At 36.0% G+C, this 17,502-nt stretch overlaps 3 protein-coding genes across 3 annotated transcripts; all 3 read right to left on the minus strand.

The window, feature by feature from the left end:
* Nucleotides 1-180: 180 nt before the first annotated feature.
* On the minus strand, nt 181-1,726 carry LOC109339680. The gene is made up of 3 exons (XM_019577164.1): nt 1,366-1,726; nt 785-1,296; nt 181-624 (listed from the first exon to the last, which is right to left on the minus strand). The coding sequence occupies exons 1-3, from the start codon at nt 1,724-1,726 to the stop codon at nt 181-183; spliced, it is 1,317 nt and encodes a 438-aa protein (XP_019432709.1).
* A 6,114-nt stretch (nt 1,727-7,840) lies between these two features.
* Nucleotides 7,841-10,118, minus strand: LOC109339678 (transcription factor bHLH111-like; the record flags this gene model as incomplete). The annotated part of the gene is given in 6 exon segments (XM_019577162.1): nt 7,841-8,130; nt 8,221-8,259; nt 8,673-8,738; nt 8,920-8,991; nt 9,097-9,222; nt 9,648-10,118. Coding segments are annotated over 6 exon segments (933 nt in total), but the record flags the coding sequence as incomplete, so codon positions are not given.
* A 1,021-nt stretch (nt 10,119-11,139) lies between these two features.
* LOC109339681 lies at nt 11,140-16,389 on the minus strand (the record flags this gene model as incomplete). The annotated part of the gene is made up of 6 exons (XM_019577165.1): nt 11,140-11,382; nt 13,783-14,036; nt 14,490-15,290; nt 15,361-15,856; nt 15,943-16,085; nt 16,246-16,389. Coding segments are annotated over 6 exons (2,081 nt in total), but the record flags the coding sequence as incomplete, so codon positions are not given.
* Between the last annotated feature and the right edge of the window lie 1,113 nt (nt 16,390-17,502).

Genomic DNA, 17,502 nt, shown 5'->3' on the forward strand with positions numbered 1-17,502 from the left:
TTAAACTTCTTCTTTAACAACTTTAGCTTCTGAGACAAGATAGACATATTGCAACCAATGATGTCTTTTTTCCAGATTTCCTCCACTAGTCTAGAGCAGTCATGGTGGTGTATCCACATCTTTTGGAATTTGAATTGAGCTTGAACTGCTATCAAGTATTTTTTCTGTTAAGGCATTTCCTCATCTTCTATTAGACCAAGTAAAGGAGGCTCCTTTGGTCTGCAAACGAATGAGATTTGAAGAATCAATGAAGTTCTTAAAGTCAGCACAAGGACTAGTGGGAGTTAATCTCATTCCTCTGCACTCATGAATGCCCAACACTACATTAAAATCACCTAGACAGCACCATGGACCATGGTTAGCAAGAATCAACAACTTGAGTTCCTCCCAAAGAGCTCTTCTAAGCATTTGACTAGTAGTACCATAAACCGCAGCAATGAACAGGTCTTTACCTTCCACTGAAACAACCATAGAAACCTTGTGGAAAGAGTTAGAGATTACTGTTGGAGCAAGATGAAGCTTACAAAGCCCCCAAATAGAGGGAATAAGGGCCCCTCTATCATTCATAAAAAACAACTTGAGACTCAAAAGTTGTCCAAAACCATTGAGGAATGCTATCCTTAACTATCATAGGCTCAAATAAGAAAACTAAATCTGGTTTATGAAATAAACACAGATTTTTTTATCACCAATTGAGTTTTGTGATTCCCTAATCCTCTACAATTCCAATATAACACTATCATTGGTTTGAGATTAGGTAGCTGCCCCTTCGGGTGTTGTGGACCTTTTCCAACTTATCCTTTTTCTTCTGTTTTTTCTTTTGAGACCTAGAAATAACAGCTGTGAACCTACTTTCATCATCCACTTCTTCATCAATACCTTCATCATCCAAGAGCCTGCCAAACAATCTCATGTCATGATCAACTCTAGGGTTATTCATTTCTTCAACCACTTGAAATTCCACTGCTTCATTAAGCTCGATTCCAACTAAGGGGTCTTTTGCACCAATAGAAGCATTCTGCTCTAAACCAACTAAAGAATCCTCAACCACAGTTTCATCAATGTAAGCCATATCCTGTACAGTTTCACTATCAAAATGTTGTGCCATTGGAGTATCCTCAACTCCGGTAACATTTTGAAGATTAACCTCTTCATTATGGTCTATTTCCAGATTTATTACAAAATCCTTTTCAGTGTTTTTTTTCAAAACCTTCTCCACCACTTGTTTCTTCTTTAGTAGAGGGACAGTTGTAGGTACCTCCTTCATCCTTTTCCTGCAATTAGTAACCAGATGACCTATGGTTTGGCAACCATTACAGAACTATAAAACCTTTTCATATTCAAGCTCAACAAAGAAAGCATAACCTTCTCTTTCCACTAGGATCTGGTTAGGCAAATCAGTCTTCAGATCAATGTCCACTAACACCCTTGCAAAATGTCTAAAAGTGCGATTGTTTGTAGCCTCATCTAGAGAGATTGGTGTTCCTATTCCACCCGCAATGGAGAAAATGATTCTTGGGCTCCAAAACTCCTGGGGTAAACCTACGATTTTGACCCAGCATTGAACATGAGAGAACTTCTGCAAAGCTGGATTGAAATCTGGAGTCCACAGATACAATCGAAGGAAACCTGGGTGAAGATTCCAAGCCCCTACGGCATAAACACTTCTCATATCATCAAGGGATGAGAATGAAAAATCATAGTAGCCCCATCCCAAGGATATCATGCTCCATTTCCCTATGTTACCCCATACAGAGACCAACTTATCTCTGATATCCTCAAACTTGAGAGGAGTGTCTCCTTTACAAAGGATGATTCTCCCATGTAGGTGGGTTTTGCACTGCTTAAGACCTTCTTGATAATCCTCTTAAGGAATCTTTATAGCAATGGCTTCACCTTTAATGCAAGGTTGAGGCAGCTGGGAGAGTGCAATGTCACTTGAGTTTTGCAAAGCTTGTGCAAATGACTTCTTCACGGGTATTGTGGGTGCTGGATTGGATTTCCCAAGTGCGTTTTCAGTGTCTCCTAAGAAGTTCCACGGAATGAGGGGTTCAACAACGTGCACTTTGGCCATGAGAGAGTATCCAAGAAAGTTGGAGAAGAAGAAGAATACTAGCAGAGTATGTTTTAGAAGATCCAAGAAATTTGGAGATTCCTAGAAGAAAGGAAATGGTTATGCCTTAGCAGAGAAAACATTCTCGAGATCCTTTCTCTGTATTCACTCACCTTCAATATACTTCCTTTTAATTACATATAATTATTTAAATGAATGTGGCCCACACAATTAGAAATGAGTAAAATATTTTTGTATTGTTGTGTAAAATTTATACACAGTCAATACATCATTCAACTATGCTAGGGTTTGACCTCTAACATTCTTGGACCTTCTTCTCCAACGTCACGAACTGTAATGTGTCAATCATCCCATGGGGTTTCCACGGTGACATGAGTTCCTCTCGTGACGCATATGTCCATTCGCTTCCCGTCCAAGATCCAAGCCTAGTTCCAAAGAAATCGTTTGCACAAGCCCTAAAAAGTTCATGTGACATTGCAGTCTCCCAGTTGCCCCAACCATACATCAAGGGAGACGTAATTTCCATTAAAATACCCGAGGAAGAATACCAGGCACGTATGCAAAGATATAAAAATCATCTTCATGGTCGGCTCATCCTCTCCAAGGGATACTCTCCTTTAAAATTTACAGATCTAAAGGACAAGCTAGCCTCACTATGGTACAAGATCGACAAATGGTCCATGATCTCTTTGGGAAAGGGCTTCTACGACTTCTCTTTCTCCTCAGCGGAAGATGTGTAGTGTGTGCTCTATAGGTGCTAGGAGCTTGAAACCGGGGTTCCTCAGAGTCTTCCTTTAGAGACCTGACTTCAACCCAAACATCCAGAAATTCTCTCATGCTCAATGTTGGGTCATAATTCTCTCATGCTCATTGGATGAAGCCACCACGAATAGATCTTTTGGTCATTTTTCAAAGTTTTGGTGGAGCTAAATTTGAAAGCCAATCTGCCAATTCAGATCCTTGTTGAGAGAACGGTTTCACATTCTTTGCACCCATAGAATATGAAAACCTACCTGATTTCTGTAATGGATGTCAATCCATTGGTCATACTCTGGAAAACTGTCGCAAAAATAAGGTTAGTGAGGAAGCTCCAATAGCTACAACTAAAAAGCCAAATAATCCAAAAAAATTCAAGCCTGATGCCAAGAAAGATTTGGTCATTGATCTGGTTATTGATGAGGACACGAAACTTGATGGAATAGAAAAGGTGGAGCTTACACTAGTTGCACTTGCTGAACCTCTTGAGGAGCAAATGGATACACCATTTGGTAACCCCCAATTGAAGTTCTTGACATTATGTAAGGTCATAGTGAAAACCTTATAGTGCAAGAAACCGAAGTCCTCACTAATCAGGTGGTAGCAAGTGACATGCGAATTGTGGGGAGACTCTAGGTTGATGATGAGGTCCATGAGGAGGAGAATGAGGACAGGTTCACACAAGTTCACACAGGTTCTTAGTAAATCTCAAAATAAAAAAAGGATGAAGAACAAAAGTTCCCAAGAAAGGATCCATTTTACCCGTAGAGGTGGCTATCAACATCAGTCAATGAAACTTTTATACTGGAATTTTAGAGGCTTTGGCAACATAAACACTAGGCTGGTTTGAAAGAATCTTTGTGTTACTAACAAACCAGACTTGGTGTTTCTAGTTGAACTTGTGATTTCTTCTACTTTGATCAATAATTCCTATTGGAGGGGCTTGAAGCTCAAGTTATTTGTGGCAAATAATAAAGGGGATCAACTTCCTAACTTGTGGGGTTTGTACATCGTTGGGTTATCTCCTATTGTTCTTCTTAACTGTAGCCATCACATATTTATCTCAATTCCTCTAGAGAATCAGTCCTTGCATATTAGTATTGTTTATGCCCATACTAACTATCTGCATAGAAGATCCCTTTGGTATGAGCTTCAGATTCTCATGGTTTCCTATCCTGGTCTTTGGTGTTGTATTGGAGACTTCAATGTGGTCTGAGGTGCTCATGAATGTAGAGGGCCAAGATTGCCTGCTAGAACCCCTATGATGATTTTAAAAACTTTTCTGATAACTCCAACCTATTAAATTTGGCAACTAGAGGGGCCAAGTTCACTTGGTCTAACCGGAAAAGAGGTGATGCCCTTACTGAAAAAAGAATGGACATGAATTTGTGCAATGAGGCATTGTTAAATGTCTTGAGTCACATTTCTTGCTGCACATTGCCTAGGACTGCTTCTGATCATCATCCCTCGTTGATGTCCTCTTGCTCTATTAGTTTCAACAAGCCAATTCCTTTCAGATTCCACAAAATATGGTTGAATCACTTGGATTGTAGAAGACTGGTTTCAGAAACTTGGAGTAAGGTTCATATAGGATGTCCTATGTTTGTTCTTGCACAAAAGCTCAAGTTCATAAAAAGAGCTGAGAATTTGGAAGACTACAGTTTTTGGTAATATCCACCTAAGGGTTCAACAAGCTAAGCATAATGTGGAGGAGATCCAAAGATGTATTCACTTTAATGATCCTGGTCAAGACTTGTTGGGCCAAGATGATCTGGCTCAGAATGAATTGTTGCATGCTCTAAGGATAAAAGAGGAATTCTGGCAAGAAAAGTCTAGGTTGAATTGGCAAATTCATGGTGATAGAAACACTGGTTTCTTCCATAAGGTTACTAAAATCAGACATACCACAAAATCTACCTTTATGTTAAAGAATGGTGATAGAATATTGGACAATCAAGAGAATATTGCCAATCATGTAATGAGTTATTTCACTAATCTGGTTGACTCTCCAAACAATTCTGTTCCTAATGGCTTAATCAATAAAGTCATACCTAACATGGTTACTGATGCTTACTAGTATACCTTCCAATATTGAAATCAAAGCAGTAGTTTTCTCAATCAATGGTGATGGGACTCCTGATCTTGATGGCTTTGATGGTTGCTTCTATCAAGCTTTCTGGGACATTGTCGAAAGGGATGTATGCAACTTTGTGTCCCATTTCTTCTCACATGGTTCGCTCATTCCCAATTTAAACTCAAACATTATGATCTTAATTCCTAAAACTCAGGAAGCTGACAAAGTGGAGGATTTCAGACCTCTAGCCCTGACTAAATTTCAATTCAAGATCATCACAAAGGTCTTGGTTGACAGACTTGCAAACATTGCTTCTAGCATCATTTTTAATCAGCAGAGAGGTTTCATTAAGGATAGGAAAATCCAGGATAGCATATGCATTGCCTCTAAAGCCATTAATATGCTTGATCACAAAGTCTTTGGTGGCAATCTTGCTATCAAGCTAGACATAAGAGAAGCCTTTGACACCATGGATTGTTGGTTCCTATTAGACACTCTTCATGCTTTTGGTTTCTGCAATTAGATCAAAGACTATTCTTCACTCAGCTAGGTTGTCAATTAATGTTAATGGACAAAGTGTTGGTTTCTTTAAGTTCAGTAGAGGAGTCAGGCAAGGGGACCCTCTCTCTCGTTTACTCTTCTGTATTGTAAAAGATGTCCTGAGTAGGGGCATTGTGAAACTGGTTAATGAAGGCAAGTTCAGTTCCATATCTGGTCATGGCTCATCTAAAACTCCTAGCCATGTCCTCCATGCTGATGATATCCTCATCTTCTGCAAAAGAATTAAAAGGTAGCTACTCTCTCTTAAGCACCTCATCAATGATTATGCTACTACATCTCGCCAACACATCAATGCTAATAAGTGCAAATTCTATACTGCTAATGCCTCTCCTAGGAAAACTGCAAATCTTAGTACTTATTTGGGTTTCTCAGTTGGTTCTCTTCCATTTATCTATCTTGGTGTTCCCATCTTTAAAGGGAAGCCTAAGAGGTTCCATCTTCAACCCATAGCTGACAAAATCATAGCAAAGCTAGCCAAATGGAAGGGTTCCAATCTCTCTATTACAGGTAGAGTGGAGTTGGTCAAGTCTATAATTCAAAGCATGTTTGTGTATAGTTTTCATATTTACAAATGAACTCATCAGCTTGTCAAGCACATAAATATGAAAATAAGAAACTTCATATGGGCTGGTGACACTAAGGTGAGAAAATTGGTCATAGTGGCTTGGAGTTAGGTTTGCAATTCATTAGCTGAAGGAGGGATGGGTATAAAGTCCATATCATTGATAAAAAACTGCTCTCTTGAAGTTGGCTTGGGAGATGATATCCTCCAACTAGGAATGGGCTAGGTTCTATAGACATAGGTTTGGCTGCAACAGATGCACTCCTACAAGATATTTTAAATCCTCTATATGGCTTGGAATCAAAGAGCAATGGCATCTAGTCTTCAATAACTCAATCTGGTTGGTTAGTGAGGAATACAACATTAATTTTTGGAAGGACAATTGACTTGGGGAGCCTTTAGTGGATGTTTTGGATATACCAATTGATCTTCATTCATCCATGTTAGCTAAAGTTGACGATTTCATCCATAACTCTAAGTGGATCATCCCTAAAAACTCAGCTACACTCTACCGTAATCTCAGTCAACAAATTGCTTCAACTATAATCTCTGATGGTAAAGACAAGCTAGTTTGGCATACTACCAATTATGGCAATCTCACTTTAAAGGCTGCTTTCTCTTGTGTGAGCACCCCTGCCCTTCAAACCAGTTGGTGTAAGAAAATCTGGTCTACAACTATTCCTCCTTCAAAGTCTTTCATTCTTTGGAGGATATTGAGGAATAAAATGCCAACAAATGAAAATCTCCAAAACAGAGGTTGTAGTCTGGTTTCTATTTGCAATATTTGTAGCAACAATTCTGAATCCTCTGAGCACATGTTCTTGCATTGCCCTTTTGCCAAATACTTATGGTCCTGGCTGAATAACATTTTCTCCATCTCTTTGGACTTATCTTCGGTCACTTCAATTCTATCAGTCTCTAACAACAACTAGAGTTCCTTGCTGAATCAAGTGTTTCTAGCCTGGATCATACACATTGTTAGTACCATTTGGTACTGCAGGAACCATATAAGGTTTGAAGATAGGACAATTTCAATGAGCCAAGCCATTGCTAAGATTAAAAAAGAGTCCTCTCTATCTGGCTCCTATTCTTCAGTTGTAGCCTATTCATCTTTGCAGGAATTCACCATTCTTAAGTTCCCGAAGGTGCCTCTTCACTACAGTAAGGCTCCTAAGATCATAAAGGTGTTATGGATGAATCCAGTCCATGAGTATATCAAAGTTAATACTGATGGCTCTACTCATGGTTCTGTTGACCATGTAGGGGGAGGTGGTATTTTCAGAGATCATTGTGGGTTGTTTATAGCAAGTTTTGCTACCTATTTGGAAATCAACAATGCTCCCTTTGCGGAATTACACACAACAATCTTGGCAATGGAGATAGCTCACAAGAAAGGTTGGAACCACCTTTGATTAGAGTGTGATTCTGCATTTCTGGTGGATATATTCCAAGGGAAATTCACTTCCCGTTGGCAGCTTCAAAACAGATTTGCACTTTGCAAGTTATTATTCTCCTCTATGAACTTCTTCATCTCTCACATATTTAGACCACTTGCTAATTATGGTATACGAACTAGATCAAAAACTTGGTGGAATATTATGCCTTCTTTCATTAGTCATGAATTTGCTAAAAATTGGGCAGGAATGCCTAACTACAGGTTTAGGAACTTGTAATATTCTCTTTCTTGTAATGTTGTCCTCATTTTAATATATAGTGGGTACTATTCCCCTTTGCTTTAAAAAAAATAAATGATACATCGATAATATATAAAACCGTAAAATGTATACATTTTTTTATCATTACAAATTCGCTACTGCCCATCCACCAAAGACCTTGGTGATAATTTTATGATCATTTATATTTTATTCAGAGACCTTAAAATTTTCCATGATTAGAGCGAAGTACATACATTACATTATAACATTATGTTTGTCATGAAATTTTTCACCTATATCCTCTATAGGCTGGTGTCCAATAATCTGGTCCACTGTTCTCTCTGTAAACTAGAGGGGTACACGAAGTTGGAACTAAACAAAGACCTTTGCTCCTAAGGTCTTGTTTTCTGTCCTCCTTGTCTTTCCTATCCAAGGTTTCCCATGGGTCCTGGATTCAATCAAAAGAAACCATTTTCAATAGGTTATATTTTGTTAAGAGTGACAAATTGAGAGACATGGTTTTAGAGAACTTTCTTACCTTGTGTGAGTTACTCTTCAAGTAAGGGTTGCTGAGTAACTGCAAAATATGTTTGGATGTATATATCTGTAAGAATCAAATAAGCTAAACAAATAGGAGTTGCACTTATGCTGAAGGAATTAAGGAACAAGAAATTCAACACTTAATATGATTACAACTGCATCTTAAAAAGAAGGATATATAAGTATATTACTCTACATTGAATAGTCTAATTTAGGAGTTCTTAGATTTTTAAATCGGAAAGGGTGCATGATGATGCATATGAGATGGAAGGAAATGTGTTACCACTCAGAAGTTTGTATTCATTTTAAGAGGGAACTTATCCTAGAAGTATAATTTCATTGACATTAAAAATGTAAAGAAGAAGAAGGGAAGCAACAACCACAATAATTTTGTATTATATATTTGCATAATGCACTAGTGAGAGGGAACTTTTATATATTGGTACCCACCTGGACTTGTTCCTGAAGACACTTTATGTATCCAATTGCTTCAAACAGCACTGATGCTGTATCAGTCTGAAATTCAACAAAAAAATTATTGACCATTGCGAGAAAAGTAAAGCACTACTGTGAATAATTTATATAATATATATATATATATATATATATATATATATATATTTGTGTGTGTGTGTAAAGGAGAGGAAAGAAGAAAATAAGAACAGGGAAGAGGGAACTTAGTGCAATCTGTAGTAACCTTTCCAAATGGAGACACAATTTGCTGAAGGGCTGTGATCTTGTCTGCTAGCTTGACTTTGGGAACCTGAACCTATTAAACAAACAAATAGAACTTTCTTAACAGTATACAATAAAGGAGGCTTCTCACTTTCTGCTTTTTCTTTACACTCATAGTTCATCTTGCCTACATATGTACCTTTGTAGATGAAGCTGTTGATGTGTCTTGCTTAGGCTTCTTCAATATTGCTTCTGAAGATTCTTCGGATCTTTTCTTCTTTACTTCATGTGCTGTGCCTTCTCCTTTTCCATTATTAATTCTTATCTGCAAATTAATTGCATATATTTTATAAACAAATACTTAACCTAAAATATAATATACGATATTAATTGATAATTGGTGTTCACTGAATTACCTTATGATTGCATTATTTATTGTTCATATGTATGAGAATGATTTTAAGTTAAAAGTTAATTATCCTTAATATTCAAATAGTAAGTGATTCACTAACAATATGGAATACTTTTGTACCTTCACACATAACATCTTTTCTCGTATTTTACAAAGTTAATTAGTGTGGTCCAACAGTCTAAAGTTAATTACTGTATTAGCCAAAATATTATGGGGAAATGCGGTTAATGTAGTCACAATTGTGATGTTTATGTAGAGTCCCAAAACCACAATATCTGACCATAATTGATTTGGCATAATACAATTGAAAACACTACTGACTATAATAATAAAGTTACCTGTGATGATGTCTGAAGACCTTGCTTCTTTGATTCAGATAAATTTGAGTACTTCATGCTAGGTTTCTGTGCATGAATCCCAATATCTGGCCTTCCTACTCTATTGTTAAACGATATTAGATCTGAGAAATTTCTTGGGCATGAAGAAAGATTTGGTAAACCATGGTATAATTTTCTAGTCTCTCCCAGTGAATGCAGGCCATCATATCCATTTTGATATCCATTTGGGTTATATGATTTCCCAAAAACAGCTCCATCCACTTCACTTCCATGATATTCTTCTTTAGCCTTCATGTCCTGATCAAAGCAAGGGAACACTCCAGAAGGTTGCTTGAAATGACAATTAGGGTCAGATTGTGTGTAATAATCCATGGAAGAATTCAAAGACATGTTTGTTGTTTGTGGAACAAAGTGGCTACTAACTTCTGGGTCTGGTGGAGCAATAGACCAAGTGCTTACAAGATTAGATAATTTGGTCAACCTTTCATTATTCTCAATCATGGCATCACTGTACCCATTTAAATGCTTCTCCAAAGTGTTGAATGAAGTTGAGGCACTATAGTGATCCCAATTGGTATCAAGTTTCTTCAAGTAGTCACAGGCTGGTTCAAACATGGTGTTTGTCATGCTTTTAGATGACAGTGCATCCAGAAAGTTCTCTCCAATTTCTTGACTGTTGTGTAACTCGTCATTTGATCCAACACCTCTGTGGATTAAATCTTGAAAAAGTTATTTGCAATTTTATTAAATAAAAATATGTAAAACCAACCCTAATATTCTAATTTGTTTGTAATTAAAGTGAATGAAAATTTTATCAAATCAACCTTAATATTCTATGTACAAATACAAACCGAAACGAATTAGAGTTTATTCTTCATATAAGATTTGTTTCAGAGGTTCAAATATATAAAATATATATTAAATTTAGAACTATTATTACATAGCATATGATGAGATTACAAATGATGTCCTTTTGACCCTTGTGATTTTTTTTTTCCAGATCCGTAACATATAAAAGATAAAGGTAGTTTCAATTATTGTAAGGTAAATTTGTTAAAATTTGATGTTCAAATATACATATATGCGTGTGTATGTGGGTTTTGTTGGTTAGGATAAATTCATGCAAGGGTGCTATAAAAGTACGAGAGATTTTAGTACTTTTGGTATGAACACGTTGATGAACTTATTAACTGGAGTTGTACATAAACTACTATTATGTAGTGGAAAGAAAAAACCTAGAAAATTATCTGTGGATAAAGATAAATATAGTGGCGCCTTACACCCCATCATTATTTCCTATAAGCACCTTAAAGCACCCTTAAATTTCAAAGATTTCAACTTGAAAGATTATCCTCTTATGTTCACTTACCTTTGTCAATTCATAGCACTAAATAACGTCAAATATTTTCATTCAAAAAGTCAATATATACTTATACAATATACTATTTAGTCTCTATTTTTTTTGTTTTAAAACCATTAGTAACATAAAAACTTACAATAGAACATGACTCCAAAGTTGATTCTCTGAAGCATGTTCTCTCATCAACTCATTGGAGGAAGGTGCAGGTGGCTCGGTAAGCCTGCGAGAGGACTCAACGGTGAGGCTTGAATGGTTGGAGACATTAGTGAAAGAAGTAGAAACAGATATATTCTCCTCACAAGAAGATGAAGAATTAGGGTTTGTTTGGTTGTTCCATGTGTTATTAGTATTATTCCAGGAAGGAACAGAATTTGCCTGGAGATACCACCAATTTAATGGCGTACTGGAAGAGGTTGCAACCGAGTTTTTTTTTTTTTTTTTTTATATTCCTTCTTTGTTCCCAGCTTTTATTGGTGGAAATGAACCTCTCTAGGGTTGGAACTATATATCTTTGTTCCTTTGTAGTTCTAGGGTGGGAATATATGGAGGGAATTGCTCCAGTTTTAGTGATGTATGAGTTTGTAGGTAATAGCAATTATAGGGGCGACAATAAAATATGCAACCTGAGTTTTTCCACTAACGTTCGTGGGCAATTATTATACGGGATGATGGGCCAACATGAGTTTGGCTTAAATGTTATTAATGTTGTTGGTGAGAATGGTATTCAGGGTTCAAGTTTTATTATTGGCCACTATACTTTGCACTACCTTTCTTGTCTCTCGTGAACATCATTATTTAGCATTATAATTATAAATCATACGGTGATATAGGGATGAGCAAGATCCGACCTAACTCATAGACCCGTCTTAATCCGATGACTTAGAAATAATTGTGATCCGTCCAAATAAATAAAAAAGGACAATTAGAAGGGACAGACCCGTCGTCAAAAAAGGACGGGTTCGAGTCTATGTCTGGACCACTCGGTCCATCCCTTATAGTTATATATCAAGAATAGTTGAATAAATACATATCAATACTCATTATGTTCAGCTCACATAACTTAAATACCTACAAGCTAACACAACATATCCCCACCACTTACACTTATCATATGATCTTTATTCCAACTTTTTTCATTGTTTAATTCTCGTGGACAGTGAAGGACTATTGCGACGAGAGTGGAGGACACTACGACGCTTAAGAATTATTTAATAGCTACTTATTATATTCATTTTTGTGTGAATTTTTGTAGTTTATATAATGATGTATGTGTGATGCAGATTTTAGTTGAGTTTATATACAAGTTGTGATAATTTTGATTGTGCATGCTTAAAGATTTGAGAAAAAATATACGTTTGTCATTTTCCAACCCGGATCCGTCCCTATCTTGATCCGTCTTATTTTTGACCCGTCCCTCACACGTCCTATCCTTATTAGGGTTGGGTACGAGTTCAAAAATTGATTCGATCAATATTTAGGGACGGGTGAGGAACATGTTTAACTCGTCCTAACCTGTCCCACGCTCACTCCTAAGGTAATCTAATGGTTAAGGTGGAGGAGTTTAAGGAATTGAGTGTGAGAGGTTGTGGATTCGAGTTTCACCCTATCACCCATAGCAAATTTAAAAAATAAAAAGGGAGTTATAAGGTGGTTTGATGACTAAGGGTGAAGTGAAAGAGATTGGGGATTCGAATCTCACCGACAATAACTAATACCAATCATACTGACCATTGCTTATAAAAAAATATAAACTTGTGTAATTGAATTTGAGATAAAATTGAGCAAATTATTTATATTTATATGCTTAGAGAGACTTTATATTTATACACATTATAGTCTTACATACATATTTTAACCTTTTTTTACAATAATTTATAAATATAATTTTTATATTAATATATTAATGTAATATGTAGTTATGTACTATATATATTAAAATTTAAATCTTCATGCATATCGATTTAGAAGAATCATTTCATTTTATATATGTACAGATAGGAAATAATTTAAGTGAGAACAATAGTTATTGAGGAAAAAATGAGAATAATTAATATAAAGTATTAAATAATAATCAAAATGATGAACATTATTAATTTGAACTCATTAATTTGTTCGAAAGTTTATAAACTTTAATGTATCTGATCTTAGGTTGAAAATTTAGCATTGAACTAGGCTCGAAACTCAACTCAATCAAATCTTTAACAAATCAAGCTAAGTTAAGTACATTCAACTCAACTCATTTTCAACCTTAATTATTATTACTCTTCTATTGGGATAGATGGTTTTCTTGTTGAATATAAATCAACTTTGAGTAAAAAAAAATACTATTGTTATATGTGTTAGTGTAGGTATAAGAGAATTAAGTTTCTTAAATATGGTGTCTTAAATTCAATCCACCCCTCTTTGACATCTAACTACATTTTTTGGTTATATATTAAATAACTGTTATGTTTTGTCAAAACTAAAACTGAAAGTTTTTTTTAATCAAAGGTGCAAAAACACCTCACAAATATATTAATAAGTAAGGTTAAGGAAGAAGAAGAATTAAAAATCATAGAACCTATAGTTGGGAAGACCCAACTTATTCCTATTGAAGTCTTCCACTATGAATTGAGGAATATCATTCCACCAAGAAAAAATCCTAGTAGTTATGCCATAGTTTGCCAACTTATCAGCACAATAGTTTCCTTCTCTATATATGTGAGAAATTGAGAAGTTCATTGCCAATAAAATTTGCTTACAAATGTTCAATTTCGACCAAAGCTGCCAAGGCACCTTACCCTTTCCATTGAAGATGTCAACAACCAATCTAGAGCCATACTCCAACCATATTGAATTCCAGCCATGCTTGAAAGCAATTTCTATAGCTAAGATTTTTTTTTGAAGCTCAGCATAAAGGGCATCGTGAATACTATAGTAACTTGCAAAGTAAGCCACCATTCCACCAGAGTGATTCCTGAAGATCCCACCACCACCTGCATGGCCAGAGGACCCTTTTGCAGCCACATCCGTATTGATTTTTATTACTCCTGATGTAGGATTCTTCCAGTTTATCTCACAAATTCTAGGAGCCTTGTTGTATTTAATTGAGACATTGAAATACTTGAGGATGTTTACCTCCTTTAGAGAGCCACTAGCCTAGTTCTTTGATGTATTACCCGACAAAGTTATGGCCATTCTGATTTTAGCCAAAGCTTGAAACCTTGAGATTATCTTGTCCTTGAATCTAGCATGGTTTCTATAGAACCAAATTGTGGAAATTATATGAGTGATTGCAGCAAATAGAGTGTCTTTCAGTTGGAGGCTCCATCTTGAATTACTAGCCAGCAAAATTGAGTTGATAGAAGGTGTGTCCAATTGGATTGAGAAAATGGAACATAGCCAATGCCATAGGTGTTTAGCTAGATTTCAATGGAGAAACAAAAGATCAGAGCTTTCAGAAGCCAACTTGCAAAGGCTACACATTGAGACCATACAACAACCCCTCTTTTGTATATTATCATCAGTTGGCATCTTCTTGTTTATCCATCTCAATATTAGAAAAGACTTTGAGGGAGGGATTGAAGATGACCAAATTGTTTTGCACCAAGGGAGAGTGAAATTAGGAGTATGGACACAAGAGTAGACATCTTTTAGAGACAACAATCCATCATTTGAGTCAGTCCACACCAATCTTTCCTTTATTCTAGGAATCCTAGTCTTGGAAATCTGAGTGGCAATTTCAGGAAATAAGTCAACAATGAAGTTAGGAATAATCCACTTCGAGCCAGATATGAAATCAACAACAAATGCTATAAGAGAATTGTGCAATTCATCTGGAATATTCATAGAGTCCACCAGAGGACATCTATGCCAGTTGTCTTTCCAAAAGCTTATTTTATGCCCATCACCAACTAACCATCTGGAATGTATGATTGCCAAATGCCAACTATTCTTAATATTGGGCCATATTGAGGACTTGTAGTATCTTTGTGAAGGATTAGAAGAGGCTCCAAATCTTTCCCTATAGAATATAGTACATTCCTTATCTGAAGAAATCATTTCCCAAGTTAGCTTAAGAAGAGCAGCCTTGTTTAGTTGCTTGATAGATTTAATTCCAAGACCACCATTTTGAAAAGGAGAACAAACTTGATGCCAAACCACTGTAATCATTTTCCTCAAATTTATGTCTCCTGACCAAACAAAGTTTCTTATGCACTTATCCACATGCTTGAGTTGTGGAGATGGCCAAACATAGACATGAAAGCTATACGCAAGCATACTATGGATGATAGACATGAAAGCTATACACAAGCATACTATGAATGATAGACATAACAAGCTCCACTCTTCCCATTATTGAGAGATACATACTTTTCCAATTAGCCAACTTTAGGGTTATTATATTTGCAATGTGCTGGAGGTGCACTTTTTTGGGTTTCCCTACAAATAGAGGGGCACCCAAGTAATTGAATGGGAGAGACCTAGCAGAGAAACCTAAAATGTTTGCAAGGTCTGAAATTTTCCTTGCTGAAGCATTTGCAATGTAAAATTTGCATTTAGATGGGTTGATATGATGACAAAAAGCCTGAGCATAATTATGAATCAAATTGTTAAGAGCCTGCAATTCCTTCTTGATACCCTTGCAAAAAATTAGGATATCATATGCGTAAAGAACATGGCTTGTAGTGTGCAAGTTGTTAGGACCATAAATTATGCCTAATTTCCCTTGAGCAACCAGCTTAGAAATTCTTCTACTGAAAACATCTTCAGCTTGGCAAAAAAGAAGAGGAGAAAGAGGTTCACCTTGTCTAACTCCTATCTTGCAGTTGAAGAACCCAACATTCTGTCTATTGACACAGATAGATAGCTTTGCAGATTCAAGGATTACATTTGTCCAATGTATAAATTTGTCATTGAATCCAAAAGCTTTGAGAGTCTCAAGCAGGAAATTACAGTCCAAATGTCAAAAGCTTTCTTTATGTCTAACTTAATTTCACAGTTTCCACCAAAGGATTTATGATGAAGAAGATTATTTGCCTCAGATGCCAAACATATGCTGTCATGAATATGCCTATATTTGATTAGTTGAGACAATTCTAGGAGCCATAGAGGCAAGTCTATCAACCAGAATCTTAGTTTTGATTTTGAATTGGAAATTAGCCAATGCAATGGGTCTAAAATCCTAAATTCTATTAGCACCAACAAACTTTGGAATGAGGACCACATTGTTGGAATTCAATTTTGGCAGCATCCAACCTTGATTGAAGAATTGCATGACAGAATTGTAGACATCGTTTCCAAGGATATCCCAAAATTTTTGGAAAAAACAACCTCCAAAACTATCAGGGTCAAGGGCACCATCACCATTGAGAGAGAAGACTGCATTCTTGATTTCATGATCTATGGGAATACTTGTTAGCAAGCCATTATCAGATTCAATAACCAGATTAGGAATCACTCTAAAGAAGATCTTTGCTCCTGACCTTGGCACGGTTTTGATGAAGACACCAACATCACCAAAAAGAAGAAAAGGAAGAATACTTATGAAGACAAAGAATATTAAAGCTTCAAGATAATTAGATCAAGTCTCTATAGGTAGTTCTATCCTTCTATCCTAAAACTCTTAAATATGCAAAGTAGTAATGCTCAAACTATTTTTAAAGAAAGTTGAAACACTTTAAAATACTTAAAACAATTTTCAAAAATAGTGTGTAACAGGTTACTTCATCTAAGTAACAGGTTACGTGTGGGAGAAAAGAGTTATCCAACTTAAAACTGTTCAGAGCAATCCATTACTGTCTTTGAGTAACAGATTACCAGTTTTGAAATGTTGAGTAGGCGATTACCTAGATTGATGTAATCGATTACTCTAATTCGATTTTAAATGAACAGTGGACATAGAGTTTGGGTAATCGATTACCCACTGTCAGTAATCGATTAATGAGAGATGTTTGCATGAGATTTCAGATTTCAAAATGAAATGTTTTCACTCCAAACGAAATCTCTTCACTTCAAACAACTCCTATACTTTCAGAAAGGCACCATGGGTGTTTGGAAAGTCTATATAAATGCTCTAACTCTCACAACAGAAACACACAACAATGCACAACTCTTGTACAATTTCCAAAAGCTCTTAAACTTTTTCTGAAGTTATTTCTCTACACTTTTTGCAACTAGTATTTAACTTTCAAAGTTGTTTTTCTGAAGTTGCTTAGAAGTGTTTCAAAGTTTTCCAAAGAGCATTATTACTTGGTATACATAAAGAGTTGATTGGATTGCAAGTTATACTACTTTCATACTTGTAAAGACAATCAGCCATTGTTGTGCATTCTTCAATATTGTTGCAGAATACTTTCTTTCACGGGGTGTGAAAAGAAAGGGGATTAGAATCACTTGGAAAGGTGTTTTCCAAATGTGAATAAGGATTAGGGAGTGTGTAAGGTACAAAGAAATATCAGGGTGAGATATTGTAATTACAACTCATAATTCTTAGTGAAGGTGAACCAATATAAA

This window comes from Lupinus angustifolius, unplaced genomic scaffold (assembly GCF_001865875.1).
Source record: "Lupinus angustifolius cultivar Tanjil unplaced genomic scaffold, LupAngTanjil_v1.0 Scaffold_88_51, whole genome shotgun sequence".
Classification (NCBI taxonomy): Eukaryota; Viridiplantae; Streptophyta; class Magnoliopsida; order Fabales; family Fabaceae; genus Lupinus; species Lupinus angustifolius.